The following is a 13,602-nucleotide window of genomic DNA, read 5'->3' as shown; positions in this document are numbered from 1 at the left end:
TACGTAAACAGAATTGGGGTCATTATCTCCAAGATGTGGACGAGGAAACTCAGAGACATTAAGTGACTTCTCCAAGATCACACAGCTTGGATGGACACACACTGAAACAGGACTCCATAACAGTCCAATTTACCGTCTCTGTCAGTCTCACACAGCTCACCTTCTCATAATAAGCTCTGTTCCGTCAGTAGAGAAAGCTAAGAGAAAGAAACAATAAGCGATAGATCGGGGAAGAGGGGCGGCGGGTGAAGAAAGGAAGTGGAGTAGGGAAGGCAAAGAAAATATGTTGCGCATGCGCAGATCACTAATTGCGGGCCAGGACAATGAGGAAGGTTGGGGAAGGAAGTTGAACTCGGTGCCAAACTCCATCCCCAACCTCCGGCTAACGCGCACGCGCACTTCCTCGGGATGAAGGTCAGAAGAAGGCGGGCCTTGGAGCCGCGCAGGCGCAGTTGAGCGCCCGGGTCCCAAGATGAAGTTACCCAAGTACGAGCCATCGCGCCTGGCCACCTTGCCCCCTACCCTCGACCCAGCTGAATACGACATATCTCCGGAAGCCCGGAAAGCGCAAGCCGAGCGGCTGGCCATAAGATCCCGGCTTAAAAGGGAGTACCTGCTTCAGTACAACGACCCCAACCGTCACGGGCTCATCGTGAGTGGCGGTCGGCGGGGTGAGGGGGTGGGAATCGTGGGCCAGAATTAAGGCCGTCTCCTCATGGTCGGCAGCCCTGATTGGCCAAGGGAGACCTCTCCTCGCGGCGGTCACCGGTCCGGATTAGTATCTTAGACATTGGCCCTCCTTCAGGCCCAGAGAGCAAGCAGGCCAACTCACTAGCCCTTTGACCTTGGGCAGAGAGTTCGGTGGTCAAAAGAGCGGATTTTGGACCCACACCTAGCTGGGTTTGAGTTCTGGCTTGATCCCTTCGAGCCTGGGTGATCCTGAGAAAGTTATTCAACTCTGCTGCTGACCCTCTGTTTTCCTATCTGAAAAATGGGAATAATATAGTACTTACTGTATTACAAAGCTGTTATGAGGATTAAATGAGATAAGGCACGTGACCAGCCATTGCAGTGCCAGGCTGGTAATGAGTGTTGGAAAACGTGTGTGTGTGTATTTTAAAGCAGTTTTCCACCTTTTGGTTCACAGTTCATAGCAATGTCTCTCTCTTCTGATGGGAATGTAGTGATTCTTCAGTTTATATTTTTAAAGACCCAAAGACCCTGCAGCTTGTTCAAGCTTTGGGTTTTGGGCGTTGGAGGCAGACACTACATACTAGCAAACTACATGACCTTGGGCAATTTGCCTAACCCCTCTGAATCTTAGCTTCCTGATCTTCGTATATGGGGATGGTAGTACGTTCTTTATAAAACCGTGAGGTAAAATGAGATAGTCTGTATAACATTCCCATCACATACTATACGCCCAGTGAACTAAAAGTTATATAGCAAGCGTGCTTTTCGATAATGTTCTGTACAAGAGCTGTTTAAATATAGCAAATATGATACTTTTAAAAAGACTTTTCCCAACAGTTGCATTGGTGTTCTGTAGAATTTTTGGAGGTTATAAGGATTAAAGGAAATTTACAATGTGCCAGGCACTATCTAAATTCTTTCTGACTGTTATTCAAATATCACAACTATTGAGAGCATTAAACTCTATTACTAACTATGACCATTTTACAGATGAGAAGACAATATGGGAAGGACAGGCAGGTCATAGAGTGATGAGCAGCATTTGAGCCTTGATTTGTGTAACCCAAAGCATCTGCTTAACCTGTTGGCTGTACCAGAACCTTGTTTATTTGGGAAGAAGGTGTGGAGAGAGACATTTATTATATACCTACTCACATGATTGGGTTTGATGTGGCAGATAGTACCATGCAGTAAAAAAGAATAAGGCCTTGAGCCAGACAGAGCTGAGAATTAAGCTCCAGATTTTCTGTTTTCCGGTTCTGTGACCCAGGGCAGTTTCAATTTTGTCATGTAAAACAGGTAGTGATACCTGCCTCATTGGTAGTTTTGTTCATTAAATGAGTGCCTCACACTTAATCATATATTAATCAATACATGGACATTACTTGCCTAATCTTTAACAATTATTGATCAGTGAATAAATAAATGCACAGGGTCTGTTATGGCCAGGCCCTGTTTTAGAAGTTTAAGTAACAGTGGAGAACAAAATAGGCAAAGACCCCGTCTTTACAGAGCTTGCTTTCTAGTGTGGGAGACAAGTAATAAGTTTAAAAAATTAAATCATTTAGCATTTAGATAGTGATAAGTGATAAGAAAAATAAAGTAAGGAAGGGGATTAGGAGTGTGTGTATGTAATAGGAAGGGAGAACAGCTGCAGTTTTAGATAGGCCCAGGGAAGGTGACATTTGAGTAAAGATCTGAAATAAATGAGGTGAGGGAACTGGGAAAGTAACATTTGAGGCAAAGCAAGTGCAAGGGTCCGTAGACAGGAGTGTGCCTGGTTTTGCAAAAATACTGAAGAGACCGTTGTGGCTAACAGGGAGAAGGGTGAGGGCAGAGTAGGAAGAGATGAGGTCAAGAAAGGTACCTGGGACTAGATCACACCAGGTCTTGTAGGTCATTGGCAGATTGGATATGGTGTGTAAGAGAGAGGGGGTCAAGGATGACTCCAAAGTTCTTGACCTAAGTGATCAGAAGAATAAACTTGCTTTTTACCAAGATAGAGAAGAATGAGAGGAGCAGGGATGGAGGTGGTGTGGAATATTGGGAAATCAGTTTGGGATGCATCACATGTGACATGCCTGTTAGGCAACATTTCAGTGTTGAGCAGGTAGTTGGTATTATATCTGGAGTTGAGGGCCGAGGTCTAGGGCCAGAGGTATAATTGTGAGAGTCATCAGCCTATAGATAGATATGTAAAGCCATGTAACTGGAGGAGATCATCAAGGGAGTGAATGTAGATAGGAAAGACCAGCGAGGTCCAAAATTTAGAGATTGGGGAATAAGGAAGAAGCGAGCAAAAGAGACTAAGAAGGAATGGCGGAGAGTTAGGAGGAAACCAAGCCGGTCGGTGTGTGCCCTGGAAGCCAAGTGAAGAAATGATTTCAAAAAGGAGTGTTCACCATGTCAGATGCTGCTGATAGTCCTTTGGACGTCAGAGCGGTGTCAAAGAACTGTCTCCCATGGCACGTGTTTTGGAGCCTCTCTTAACAGTACAAGGCTCAATGAGCTGTGGTCATGGGGCTATTGATATTTTTATGAAATGACATTTGTTTCTGGAAGACAGATATGTCAGTTATCAAAGTGTAGAGATGTCACTGGCAGATTAAGCATTCATGGGAGAGTCATTCAAATACATTAATAGCAGAATGTATTGAACTCAGACATCCCCTTGAACCAATACCTTGTTTCTTTACCTTTACTGTTTCTGTGAACAGTTTGGTTTAAAATGTTACTGTGGAAGATTCGGCATAATTATTTTAGTCCTACCAATCATGACTTGTTTGTGTTGGTTAGGACCTTGAATGTTCTCCTTACAGCTTAGTATTAAAGTTTTAAAGCTGGCTTCATTTCTTATTCTTATCTATTAGTTGATTGGAGCAAATTATTTTGTAAATTCATTTGGGGGTTAAATTTAATTATGTATTTAGAGTAGATTTGCTGGGTTTTTTTTGTTTGTTTTTTTTTTAGCTGAGCCATCCTGTCGCCTGTTGGCAGCTCAGCTCAGGCTGGGAATCAAACCGCTGTTACTCAGAGCTCGCACTCTTGAGCAAGCTCTTAACCAACTGAGCCACTCGGCCGGACCCTAGATTTGCTATTCTAGTATAAATATATTAAAATGGACAATTACTTTTTTTTTTTAGCCAAGACAATCTAATTATTTTTCTTTAACAACAGCCTTGTCCTTTCTACAAAACTGTTTTAATAGTATGAAATGTAATAGTTTGCTTTTAAAATACCAGCTAAGTCAGCTTAAGAAACTTGAAGTTCATAGTTAGTTAGCTTTCCTCAGTCTTCACCTTCCTTCAGCTTATTTGTAGTCTGGAAAAACCAATGTGGGTGACATTAGAAAGGCTCTGGAAACAATGTACTAAGCATGATAGAGCATATGAAATAATGAAATCTGTTTGTCTTTATCAGGAATACTGTGTGGTTCTGTTGGTCACACATCAAGAAAGACAATGATGCTAAAAACAATCCAGAAAAGGCTAAAAATGATCAAAGAGAAAAAGGGCTTCTCTGACAGCTTTAAAAAGATTAGGATTCTTAAATCTTAAATAAATAGAAAGCTGAAGGGTGATGTAAGAGTCTTTTAAATTCTGAAGGATTTGAACAGGATCAGCAAATACTAGAAATGAAAGATCTTCCCTGAAGCTATTTAGGAATATTCAGAGTATACCCTTAACTGTAGTAGAGAGCAAAAGGCTTCTCTTTTACTTCTCCACAAAAGTCCTGATGAGAGTGTTTCTCCATGTGGCCTTGCTTTAAGTTCCTGTAACTTGTTGTTTTTATTAATTTTAGGAAGACCCTGCCTTGACTCGTTGGACCTATGCAAGATCAGCAAATGTCTATCCCAATTTCAGACCCACGGCCAAGACCTCGCTCTTAGGAGCTTTGTTTGGAATTGGGCCTCTCTTCTTCTGGTATTATGTTTTCAAAACTGACAGAGTAAGTATTAGGACGTTGGGTTTAGTAGTTGTGTGATAGATTTCCCCCTGTGCTAGCTGCAACTCTTTCTCTTGATGATTGTCACCAGTGTGCCTGTGGTGTTAGCCCTCCATTCTTCCTTCACTTCCTTTCTTCTTTTATCTTTATTCCTTTCCAGCAAGAGATAAAATATAGTTTGAATTATATATTTGGTTTTACTTTATCATTTCAACTCATAGAAATATGCTTTATTAAAAATCACTGTAGTCTGTGGGTCTTTCAAGCTTAATGGATGCTATAGAATTTAATAAATTGGTCAATTTATATTTCTAAGACTTGAATTTAGCTCATGAAAGAGTTTTCCTGGTGTGCTTTAGATAATGTAAGGAAATTATACTGTGAATATTAAGCAATAGAATATAGAGATAACTTAAGTTAATTTCTTTTTTTCTCATTAGAAGATATGCAGAAGTTAAACTTCCTTATTCTGATTAACCTGTAGATGTTATCTTTGCAGATTTTTGTATTTAGTTTTTTTAGTTCATTTGTTTTAAAAAGAGATGTTCATTGGGTTAAGTATTAGCATACATAAATTATTTAGTGTGTTCCCTATTTGCATGAATTACATTTTAGAAATTAACGTTAAAACTTATTAATACCCTTGTCACGTCCTGCGTGGCGAGGGCAGTGGGAAGCGAGAGGGGCGACGCAGAGGTAAAGAGCACAAGAGACAGATAAGGCTAAAGCGGGACCAGGGGGCATCAGCCTCGTGGACTGAGCCCCGATCGGGTCATTGCATGGCTTTTATTGAGAAAATTTCAAGGAAGTGAAACTGCATTACTCAAAGACCCATGTGTCACGTGCCTTAAGGCTGTTTTCCATTAACCAGTTCCCATTGTATTCCAACATGTACTATGCCTTCACACATCACTACACAACCCCCAGGACAGCATTGCTCTACCGCGTCCTTCCAAATAAGGGAGATGACCGATATCATTCCACCGGGTCTCGGTAGTTCCGAGACACTTCCTCAGGACCTTTTGGGTCAGGGGTTAGTTGGGGGTGGGATGGGGCGGTTGTGGACGTAGCTATAAGGCAACATACCCTAACAACAGAAAAGCAAAAGCAGCCTGTGCTGGGAATCACTGTCATCAAAGGCTTCATATAGGATTATAGAGGAAGCCATGCTTATCTTTGACACTAGACTGACAACTATGGTACTAGAACTCCAGCCCTAGCCTCCAGACCTCATGTTGCTATCCAGACTGGAGCCCACCTATCCCCCTCTGCCTTAAGCCAGCCAGTCATCTCTCCTGTTAGAACGTATATATTTTGATTATCTGATAAATTAATGCTTAACTTACTCATAATATATTTGCATTTTGCTTCTGATGTATGCTTTTTAATGGTGTAGTACAGTTCTGCTTACTAAAATGTGGGTAAGATATTTTTCAATAGCAGTGTTTTCTTATTGTTCCTTTGTTTCTTCAGACTACTGCTTCCTCACTCATACTCCATAGGCTTTCGACAGTGGGGGATTGGAATTAGGTTTGGAGCATTTCATTGCTTGTTTTGGAGTTGTAGCATGGGGTGTGCTAGAATGCATTGTTTTAAAATTATTTTTATTTTTATTTTTTCTGTCTATTCAGGATAAGAAAGAAAAACTTATCCGGGAAGGAAAATTGGATCGAACATTTAACATCTCATATTAAGTCTGGCAATGATGACTATATGTATTATTATTTAAATAAATCTTCTATGAATGATTAAACAGTTTCTCTTTCTTAATGTTACTTTGATTCAACAAATATTTTCTGGACACTGTAGAATCCCTACTTTGTGAGCGTTCACAGAGTAATGAAGAAACAGATGTGTTTTCATTCAGTCATTCAACAAATGAGTATGTCCTGTGAGTCAAGCATTGTGGTATGTGCTGGGAATGCAACAGTCAGTTAGACACATTTAGACCCTGTTTGTCTTAAGGAGTACACACTTGGAAAACTGTTTATTCAACAATTATTATTTGGGTGCTTATTATGTGTCTGGTACTACGTAATACCTAAGCTCTTGTCTGGCTCCTGCCCCAGTGGTACATGCAGCAGTGTGGTAAAAACATGAAAGATTTAGGAAAGCAATGAGGCAAGCTGATGGGGGAGCAGTCCTGCCTAGGGAGAGGGCATTTGATCTGTTTCCTTTGCCAGGATAGGAGAATTTCAGTCATTATTTTTTCAGATAGGTTCTCAATCTCTTGCTTTCTCTCTTCTCCTTCTGGTACCCCTATGATGTGAATGTTGTTACGCTTGATGTTGTCCCAGAGGTCTCTTGAACTGTCCTCATTTTTTTGGACTCCTTTTTCTTTTTGCTGTTCTTATTGGGTGTTTTCTGCTAAATTGTCTTCTAAGTTGCTGATTCTATCCTCTGCTTTATCTATATGCTTGTGGTTCCTTCTAGTGCATTCTTTATTTCAGTTATTGTAGTCTTCACTTTTGACTGGTTATTTTTTTATGGTTTATCTGTCCTTTCTCATGCATGCTTGCTCTCTCTTCGTTAAAGTTCTCACTAAGTTCCTTGAGCATCCTTATAACCATTGTTTTGACCTCTGTCTCTGATAGGTTGCTTGCCTTCATTTCGTTTAGTTCTTTTTCTGGAGTTTTCTCCTGTCATGGGATGTATTTCTTTGTTTTCTCATTTTGGCTGCCTCTCTGTGTTTGTTTCTGTGTATTAGGTAGGGCTGCTATGTCTCTCAATCTTGACGGTGGCCTTATGTAGTAGGGGTCCTGTGGGGCCCAGTGGCACAGTCTCCCTGGTCACCTGCTCTGGGTGCTCCAGGAGTGTCCCTTGTGTGGACTGTGTGTGCCCCCCTGTTATAGTTGAGCCTTGATTGCTGTTGGCATGTCAGTGGGTGGTATTGACCCAGGCTGACTGGCTGTGGGGTTTGGCCATGGCCACAGTTTACAGGCTGCTGTGCAGGGGCCTTACCTCATGGAGGAGGATTTGCCCCAGTGGGCTCTGGTGCCTGTGAGACCACCCTTTGGGTGTGCCACTTCCGGGGCACATTGGGTGGTGCTCTGCTGTGGTCTGAAGCTAAACTCCAAGTATGTTGGTTCTGGGGCCTCTTGGGAGGGGCTTCGGTGCAGGCCCAGGTCAGCCACTGCCTGTGATGCTGGGAACTACCTGGTAGGAGCTACAAAGCAATCCACAGTTGGTTGCTGCCTTTGCTATACCTGGAGGCATGTGGGAGAAGCCACGATGTGAACCGAGGATGATTGCCACCAATACTGGGTCTGGGGTAGCTCCTCAAAAAGCCAGGACATTCTGAGGCTTGCTGCCACCTGTTGGTCTCCATAAGGTTCAGCTGCTAATAAAGCCTGCAGTATGCAAGTTGGGTGAGGCAGGGTCTCAGTGAGTCAGGACCGTGAGGCAGCAGAGCTCATCTGGCCAATCATTCAGATTTTGTCCTGTCGGGGTGGGATCAACAGAGGAAAGATGGCGTCTGCCTGCCTGCTGCACAGGAAAAGGGCCCCACAGGGAAAATGGGGACTGTACCTCCAGTCCTCACCCAGAAGTTACACTACTCAGTCTCTCCCCATATGTCTCTCCCCATATGTCTCTGCAGTCACCATCCTGCTGGAGCACGAGGTGAGTGCCTGCGAGCGAGTGAGTCTGTGTGTGGGCCATTTAAGAGGATGTCTGGGTTTCCCACAGCCTTTCATCCCACCTGGATGGTTGGAATCCTTACTGGTTTTCCCAGCCAGATGTTGTGGGGGCTCCTCCTCCCAGCACCAGTACTCCAGGCTGGGGAGCCTGGTGTGGGGGGGCTGGGGTCCCTCGCTCCATTGTGGGGAACTTCTGTGGCTGCAATATCTCTTAATTTTCAACTACCACATGTGGGTGTGGGACCATTTTGTGTCTCCACTTTTCCTACCAGTTTCGACGTGTCTTCTTTATATCTTTAATTATAAAATTTCTGTTCAGTTAGACTTCAGATGGTTTTCTAGGCTGATTGTTCTATAATTCAGTTGTAATTTTGATGTGCTCATGGCCTGAGGCAAGCACAGTGTTTATTTACTCCACCATTTTGGATCTCTTTATGACTATTCTTTCATTTGACCCTTGTATGAGCCTGGAGTACCCCAAAGTTCAGAGCCTGAGAGAAAAGCTGTATACAGATAGTTGATGTTAGGAAGTGATCTAAATGAGTGGAAGACTGGTACGAGTGAAACAGGCATAGAGAGAAAGTCCATGAAGTATGTCCTATTGGCCTGTTGTCTCTGGGAGTAAATGGCTTAATTCTAGGGACCTTTGAGGAGCCATGTGGAATGTACATGGAATTTTTCCTCCAGACATGGAAAAAGCAGATATTTATCCACTAGCTTCTCTTACTGCTGGTCAAGAGTTGTCTTGTGCAGTTAATTCGCTTACATTTCTAGGTATGGGCATACTTTAGAATGGCTGACTGGTTTCTTACAGGCATCTTAACATGGAGGAGGAAGGAAACTTAGGACATAAAGTTAAGTGATGTGCTATACAGCTCAGGTGAAGTATTGTCTGAGCAGCAGCAATTGGAGTTTAAAAAAAAAGATGGGCCAAGAGAAAGAGAGGCAGGCACAAGAGTTGTAGAATTTCCTCATCCACTCCATGTGCTGCTTAGATCTATGCATACATTAAGTCCAATCTGTAATATGTTGTTCAGGGTGGCGGCTAGGTGTAACAAGTATAAGATGGTTAGCAGAACAAGCTACAGTCCACACTGTTGCAACTAGTCTGAGGCTGTAACTGATATTCATCATTTCCCACCACCATGCTTTCTAGATTTCCCTTCTCCTCCCCTTACTTTAGCATGTCTAGATTGCTCGCCTGATCGAGTAACCAGGACTTTCATTTCCAAAGTCCAAAATTGTGGTGGCTCCAGCATTATCAGGCCTTTGTTGCAGCAATTGCCTGTTTCTAGTTATCACTGGGCATGGAAGCACCAAGACGCACCACTGAATCCCTGGGTTCCAGGCATATTCCTTCCTGCCCTCAGTGTGTAGCAGTAACTCATTTTAATTACTCAGGTCATTTAGTGCTGCCAATATAGATTTCTTTTTTTTTTTGGTCTACTGTTTCCTAGGTACAAGAAGTCCAAAATGACCATGAGATAGTTATAGCTTCAGATTAAAGTGAAATCCTGTGATATTGTGATTTATAATAAATATATATTTGTTTTTTATCCCTGTTTCTGGCACAGAGCTTCTGCAATGGAGTGATGAGATAGATGAAGGTGTCTTTTGTTAAGTTAATGAGGTGACTTTAGGACTGTACCTAAGGAAGGGGGTTGGCTGGTTACCAGAGAACCACCCTTGTGATTAGAGGGCTGGAAATTTCAGTCCCATGCACTGATCTCCTTTCCTTTGTATCCCTGCTCAATCACACTGGTTAAGTGAGCTGGAAAATATTTAAATTCTGTCTCATTTCCCTTCTTTAAAATTGATATACTAATAATACATTGTTATTAAATTCAGTGTTTAATGAGTTCACTTATAAAGTATTTAGAACAGACACACACATTAAGATCTAAGTGTTTACTATTAATTTTAAATCTGATTGATGAAATCTTTAATTTGCATTTAATTATTATTGAGGTCTAACTTTTTAAATATATTTTTGTCTATTTATATTTATTTTGTTATTTGCTTGCTCAAATCCACTGCCAACTTTTCTGATGATTACATATTAATGTCTTTTTTCTTAATGATTTTAAAGCATAGACAAGATAAAATAAATGATCATACCAGTCTTCTTTCATTGAGAATTATTCTAGTACACCTTAGTAATAGGAAAAACATTTACAGTATATCTTTGGTGACTAAGCTTTGAAAGAAAGCAGTTTCCAGAGAGGTACAATCATAATTTTTAAAATATTGTTTAATATTGAGAATTATTGAGCAGTGTGTTCTTAAGAGTTCAGTTAATTTTAAAAGATTTTTTTTATTATCACAAGCAATGTCCCGTATCACATCCAGAAGTGGTCTGGTGAGAATAGCAATTGCTACCTTGTCTGAGCGCTACATGCTGCTTGCTATGTGTCTGGCTGATGCCACTAGCTGTGGGCACTGGGCACAGGATCCCCCACTGGTACCGCTGCCTCTGTTGGCCTAAGAACTCAAGCTTATTACAACCACAGCCACTGAAAGGAGTTCCTCAAGCTCTCTATGTGTTCCCATCACTTGCTTCTTGATCCAGGGATGTAAAATTTGCTGAGCTTAGGTCATGTGCCTGAGTTTTAGCTGCACAGGAGGCTGAAAACGCAAGCATGCAGCATGTTCTGCTCTAAAGTGTGAAGCAGGTAAGGAGTTCCCAGACATAAGAAAGAGGTTCAAATGCTTCGACTTCATGCTGATGGCATTGGGAGCCACTGAAAGTATCAAGAGTAACCCGATTGGTTTTACATTCCTGGGAGGTCATTCTGGATCCTGGAGGATGACCTGGAGGCAAGAGAGGCTGGAGGGTGATCAGTAATCAGGCTGTGTATGATTTTCAGCTTTTGACACAGCTCCTGCCAATCCCAGGATGACTCATTTGGATGTGAACTTGTGGAAAGCTTTCTGACAGTCTAAATATATTATCTCTATTAGTTCCCCTTTATGCACATGCATGAGAAGCCCATCTTAACAACTCCTTATCCTTGCATGACACCCCGTCCCCTCTCTGGAACAATACTGCATCTCTAACAGGCTAGTTCATTTAAATACTATGTCTTTTACCCTTTATTAAGGATCCTACCTGGAGAAAAAGATTACATTCATGCTCTGATCGAAATCCCATCAGGTTCAGTCCTGATTTATTTTCCTTTTTATTTTTTCTCATTCCTGGTGGCACCTGACGTAGTCTTATAACTTTGGAGGAGATACAGAGTATTGATTATCTCTACGTTCTTCAGGATAATTAATGGTATATTTGGAGAAATTAGAGATCTGTACAAGAAACCATCTTGATCAAATATGCATGATTAAAAATATGGACAGCACTTTAAAATTAGTAAAAATATAATGCTCTAAATATTGTCAAAAATTCTGAAAAGCGTCCACTGCCACTTTATACTTTTGCGTGAACAAATAGAATTTTGTCATGTTCTATTAGAGGACCCATTTGTACCTATAACTATGAATGTGATGCTTCTAACAGTTTCCCTCTGGCTGCCTTGCTTACTGCCATTTCTTTAGCTGATCTAGAAACTCTTCCTTCTGATTCCCACTATGGCCTGGGGAGACACTGAGTAGTATCTACCTGGAGACCCTTCATTATCCCAAGAAAGTGCAGTGTTCATTGATCTCATCACCAAGCTTCAGGATTTATAGGATGAAAGTCAAGTTCAAAGTCTGACATCTGACCTCTGAATGTTGCTGGAGATGGATGGCTGGTGAAATATCTGAGATTTTTGAAGCAAACCTGGCACTAGAGTTCAAGTTCGTGTTCCCTGTAATCACAAGGAGTACTGCCTTATCAGTTCTGAGTCAATTCTTCTATCACCAATTGCAGTTAAATCATTTATTATTTTTATTTAATAATAAATCATCTTAGGGGTTGGAGGAAGAGGCAACTGGCTGAGGCTGCTCCAGAAATCAGTACAGGAGGGACTCAGGGGCTGCAATTTGATATGAAATTGTTGTGGGTAGGAGGAGAAGGTAGTAGGGAACTTCTCTTGATACTATATTTGCACAATTAAGCACTTTCTTTTCCTAGTTACATTGTATGTTTCATAGCAGTTAAAAACAGTTTTCTAAAGAGGGTTTTTTTTCATACTTTATATAAGGTGGAGACAGCATAGAAGTAAGTGTATTATTATTTTATATGAAGTGGCTTGGGTGAACGTGTATGGAGATGGGGGTGGTCAATTACCCTGAAGCCATCTATTAGAAACTGGATAGGCAGCTTTTCCTCCAAAATCATCCCTGCAGAAAGGGTGGCATAGAAGTGATTTGGTTCCATCAGGCCGTTTGGGAGGAGACACCATTGCAGGCTGTAAGGAGACTGAGCCGCTGCTGGTCTGCAGGTACTGGGGATGGTTGGTTTTCTGGAGCCACTGCAGTGCAGGAGCCTGTGTCCTACAGAATTCTAGTAGGACACTGGCCATCAAGTGTCCTCTGTAATAATCAAACACGTATTGAGCCCCAGTCATTTAGTAAGCACCGAGGATACTAATATGAAAAACGTACAACTCCTTTTTGGAGGAACTCACAATACAGAAAAACAATGATAGCAGCCAACACTTACTCAGCTTTTACTTGTAGTCCAGGCACTAAGCTAAAGTAAGCTTTCCACACCTTCCAACATACCTTCAAAGATCCTCATTATGCAGATGAGATTTAGAGAAGCGAAATAATTTGCACAAGTCTTCTAGCTAATAAGGGCTGAGGTAGAACTTAAATCTGGGCAGCCTGACTCCAGAGGGCATATCTTGAACCATTCTTTGAAAAGGATAAAGACTGATACAGTTGGGAGTCCACTGCTGAGGAAAGTCACCTAATCCAGCCTGGCGGGGTTTAAGAGATAACGCCTTGGGGATTCCCACTTGCACGTGTAGGTTTTCTAGCACTCTCACAGGTTTAAAGAATGATAGAGCTGGAAGGACCTTTAAAGATCTGCCAGTCTCACAGCCTAATTCTATAGGAAAGGTTTGGACAGGAGAAATGACTTGTTTAATTTTTAAAGAAACCCTGCCAATTTTAGAATTAGGAATTTCGGCTGTGATTAAGAAGTGCTGTTCTGATTGCCCATGGCACCTGTTAGTGATTAGAAATGAGGCTGAAAAAGATAGTCCAAGGAATACAATCAATAACGTTGTAAGCATTTCTTAGGGAGCCAGATGGACCAATGCCCTTTTGGGGAGTCCACTTCATAGTTGATGTGGAGGCCTTACCACCGCATTGTATTTCTGAAACTGATGTTGAATAACACTGTATGTCAACTATAATTATATATACATATAACCTCGGGACA

At 41.7% G+C, this 13,602-nt stretch overlaps 1 protein-coding gene across 2 annotated transcripts; it reads left to right on the top strand.

Annotated features, from left to right (window-relative positions):
* Positions 1-413: 413 nt before the first annotated feature.
* On the top strand, positions 414-6,396 carry NDUFB4 (NADH:ubiquinone oxidoreductase subunit B4). 2 transcript variants are annotated; one of them, XM_019650557.1, is made up of 3 exons: positions 414-652; positions 4,495-4,641; positions 6,112-6,192. In XM_019650557.1, the coding sequence occupies exons 1-3, from the start codon at positions 473-475 to the stop codon at positions 6,166-6,168; spliced, it is 384 nt and encodes a 127-aa protein (XP_019506102.1). In that variant the 5' UTR covers positions 414-472; the 3' UTR covers positions 6,169-6,192. The 2 variants fall into 2 exon arrangements, with proteins under 2 accessions (XP_019506102.1, XP_019506094.1); XM_019650549.1 differs by lacking the exon at positions 6,112-6,192 and adding an exon at positions 6,270-6,396 and having other exon boundaries at positions 416-652.
* Positions 6,397-13,602: the final 7,206 nt, after the last annotated feature.

The sequence above is a fragment of the Hipposideros armiger genome, unplaced genomic scaffold (assembly GCF_001890085.2).
Source record: "Hipposideros armiger isolate ML-2016 unplaced genomic scaffold, ASM189008v1 scaffold_8, whole genome shotgun sequence".
In the NCBI taxonomy this organism is placed as follows: domain Eukaryota; kingdom Metazoa; phylum Chordata; class Mammalia; order Chiroptera; family Hipposideridae; genus Hipposideros; species Hipposideros armiger.
The sequence above is the reverse complement of the archived record's forward strand: the minus strand, read 5'-3'. Positions and strand labels throughout refer to the sequence as shown.

What these genes read in the sequence shown, in the direction of transcription:
- NDUFB4 (XM_019650549.1), top strand. Translation starts at nt 473, where the DNA reads ATGAAGTTACCCAAGTACGAGCCATCGCGCCTGGCCACCTTGCCCCCT. An exon ending in CCAACCGTCACGGGCTCATC is followed by an intron (nt 653 to 4,494) that starts GTGAGTGGCGGT and finishes TATTAATTTTAG; the next exon opens with GAAGACCCTGCCTTGACTCG. An exon ending in ATGTTTTCAAAACTGACAGA is followed by an intron (nt 4,642 to 6,269) that starts GTAAGTATTAGG and finishes CTGTCTATTCAG; the next exon opens with GATAAGAAAGAAAAACTTAT.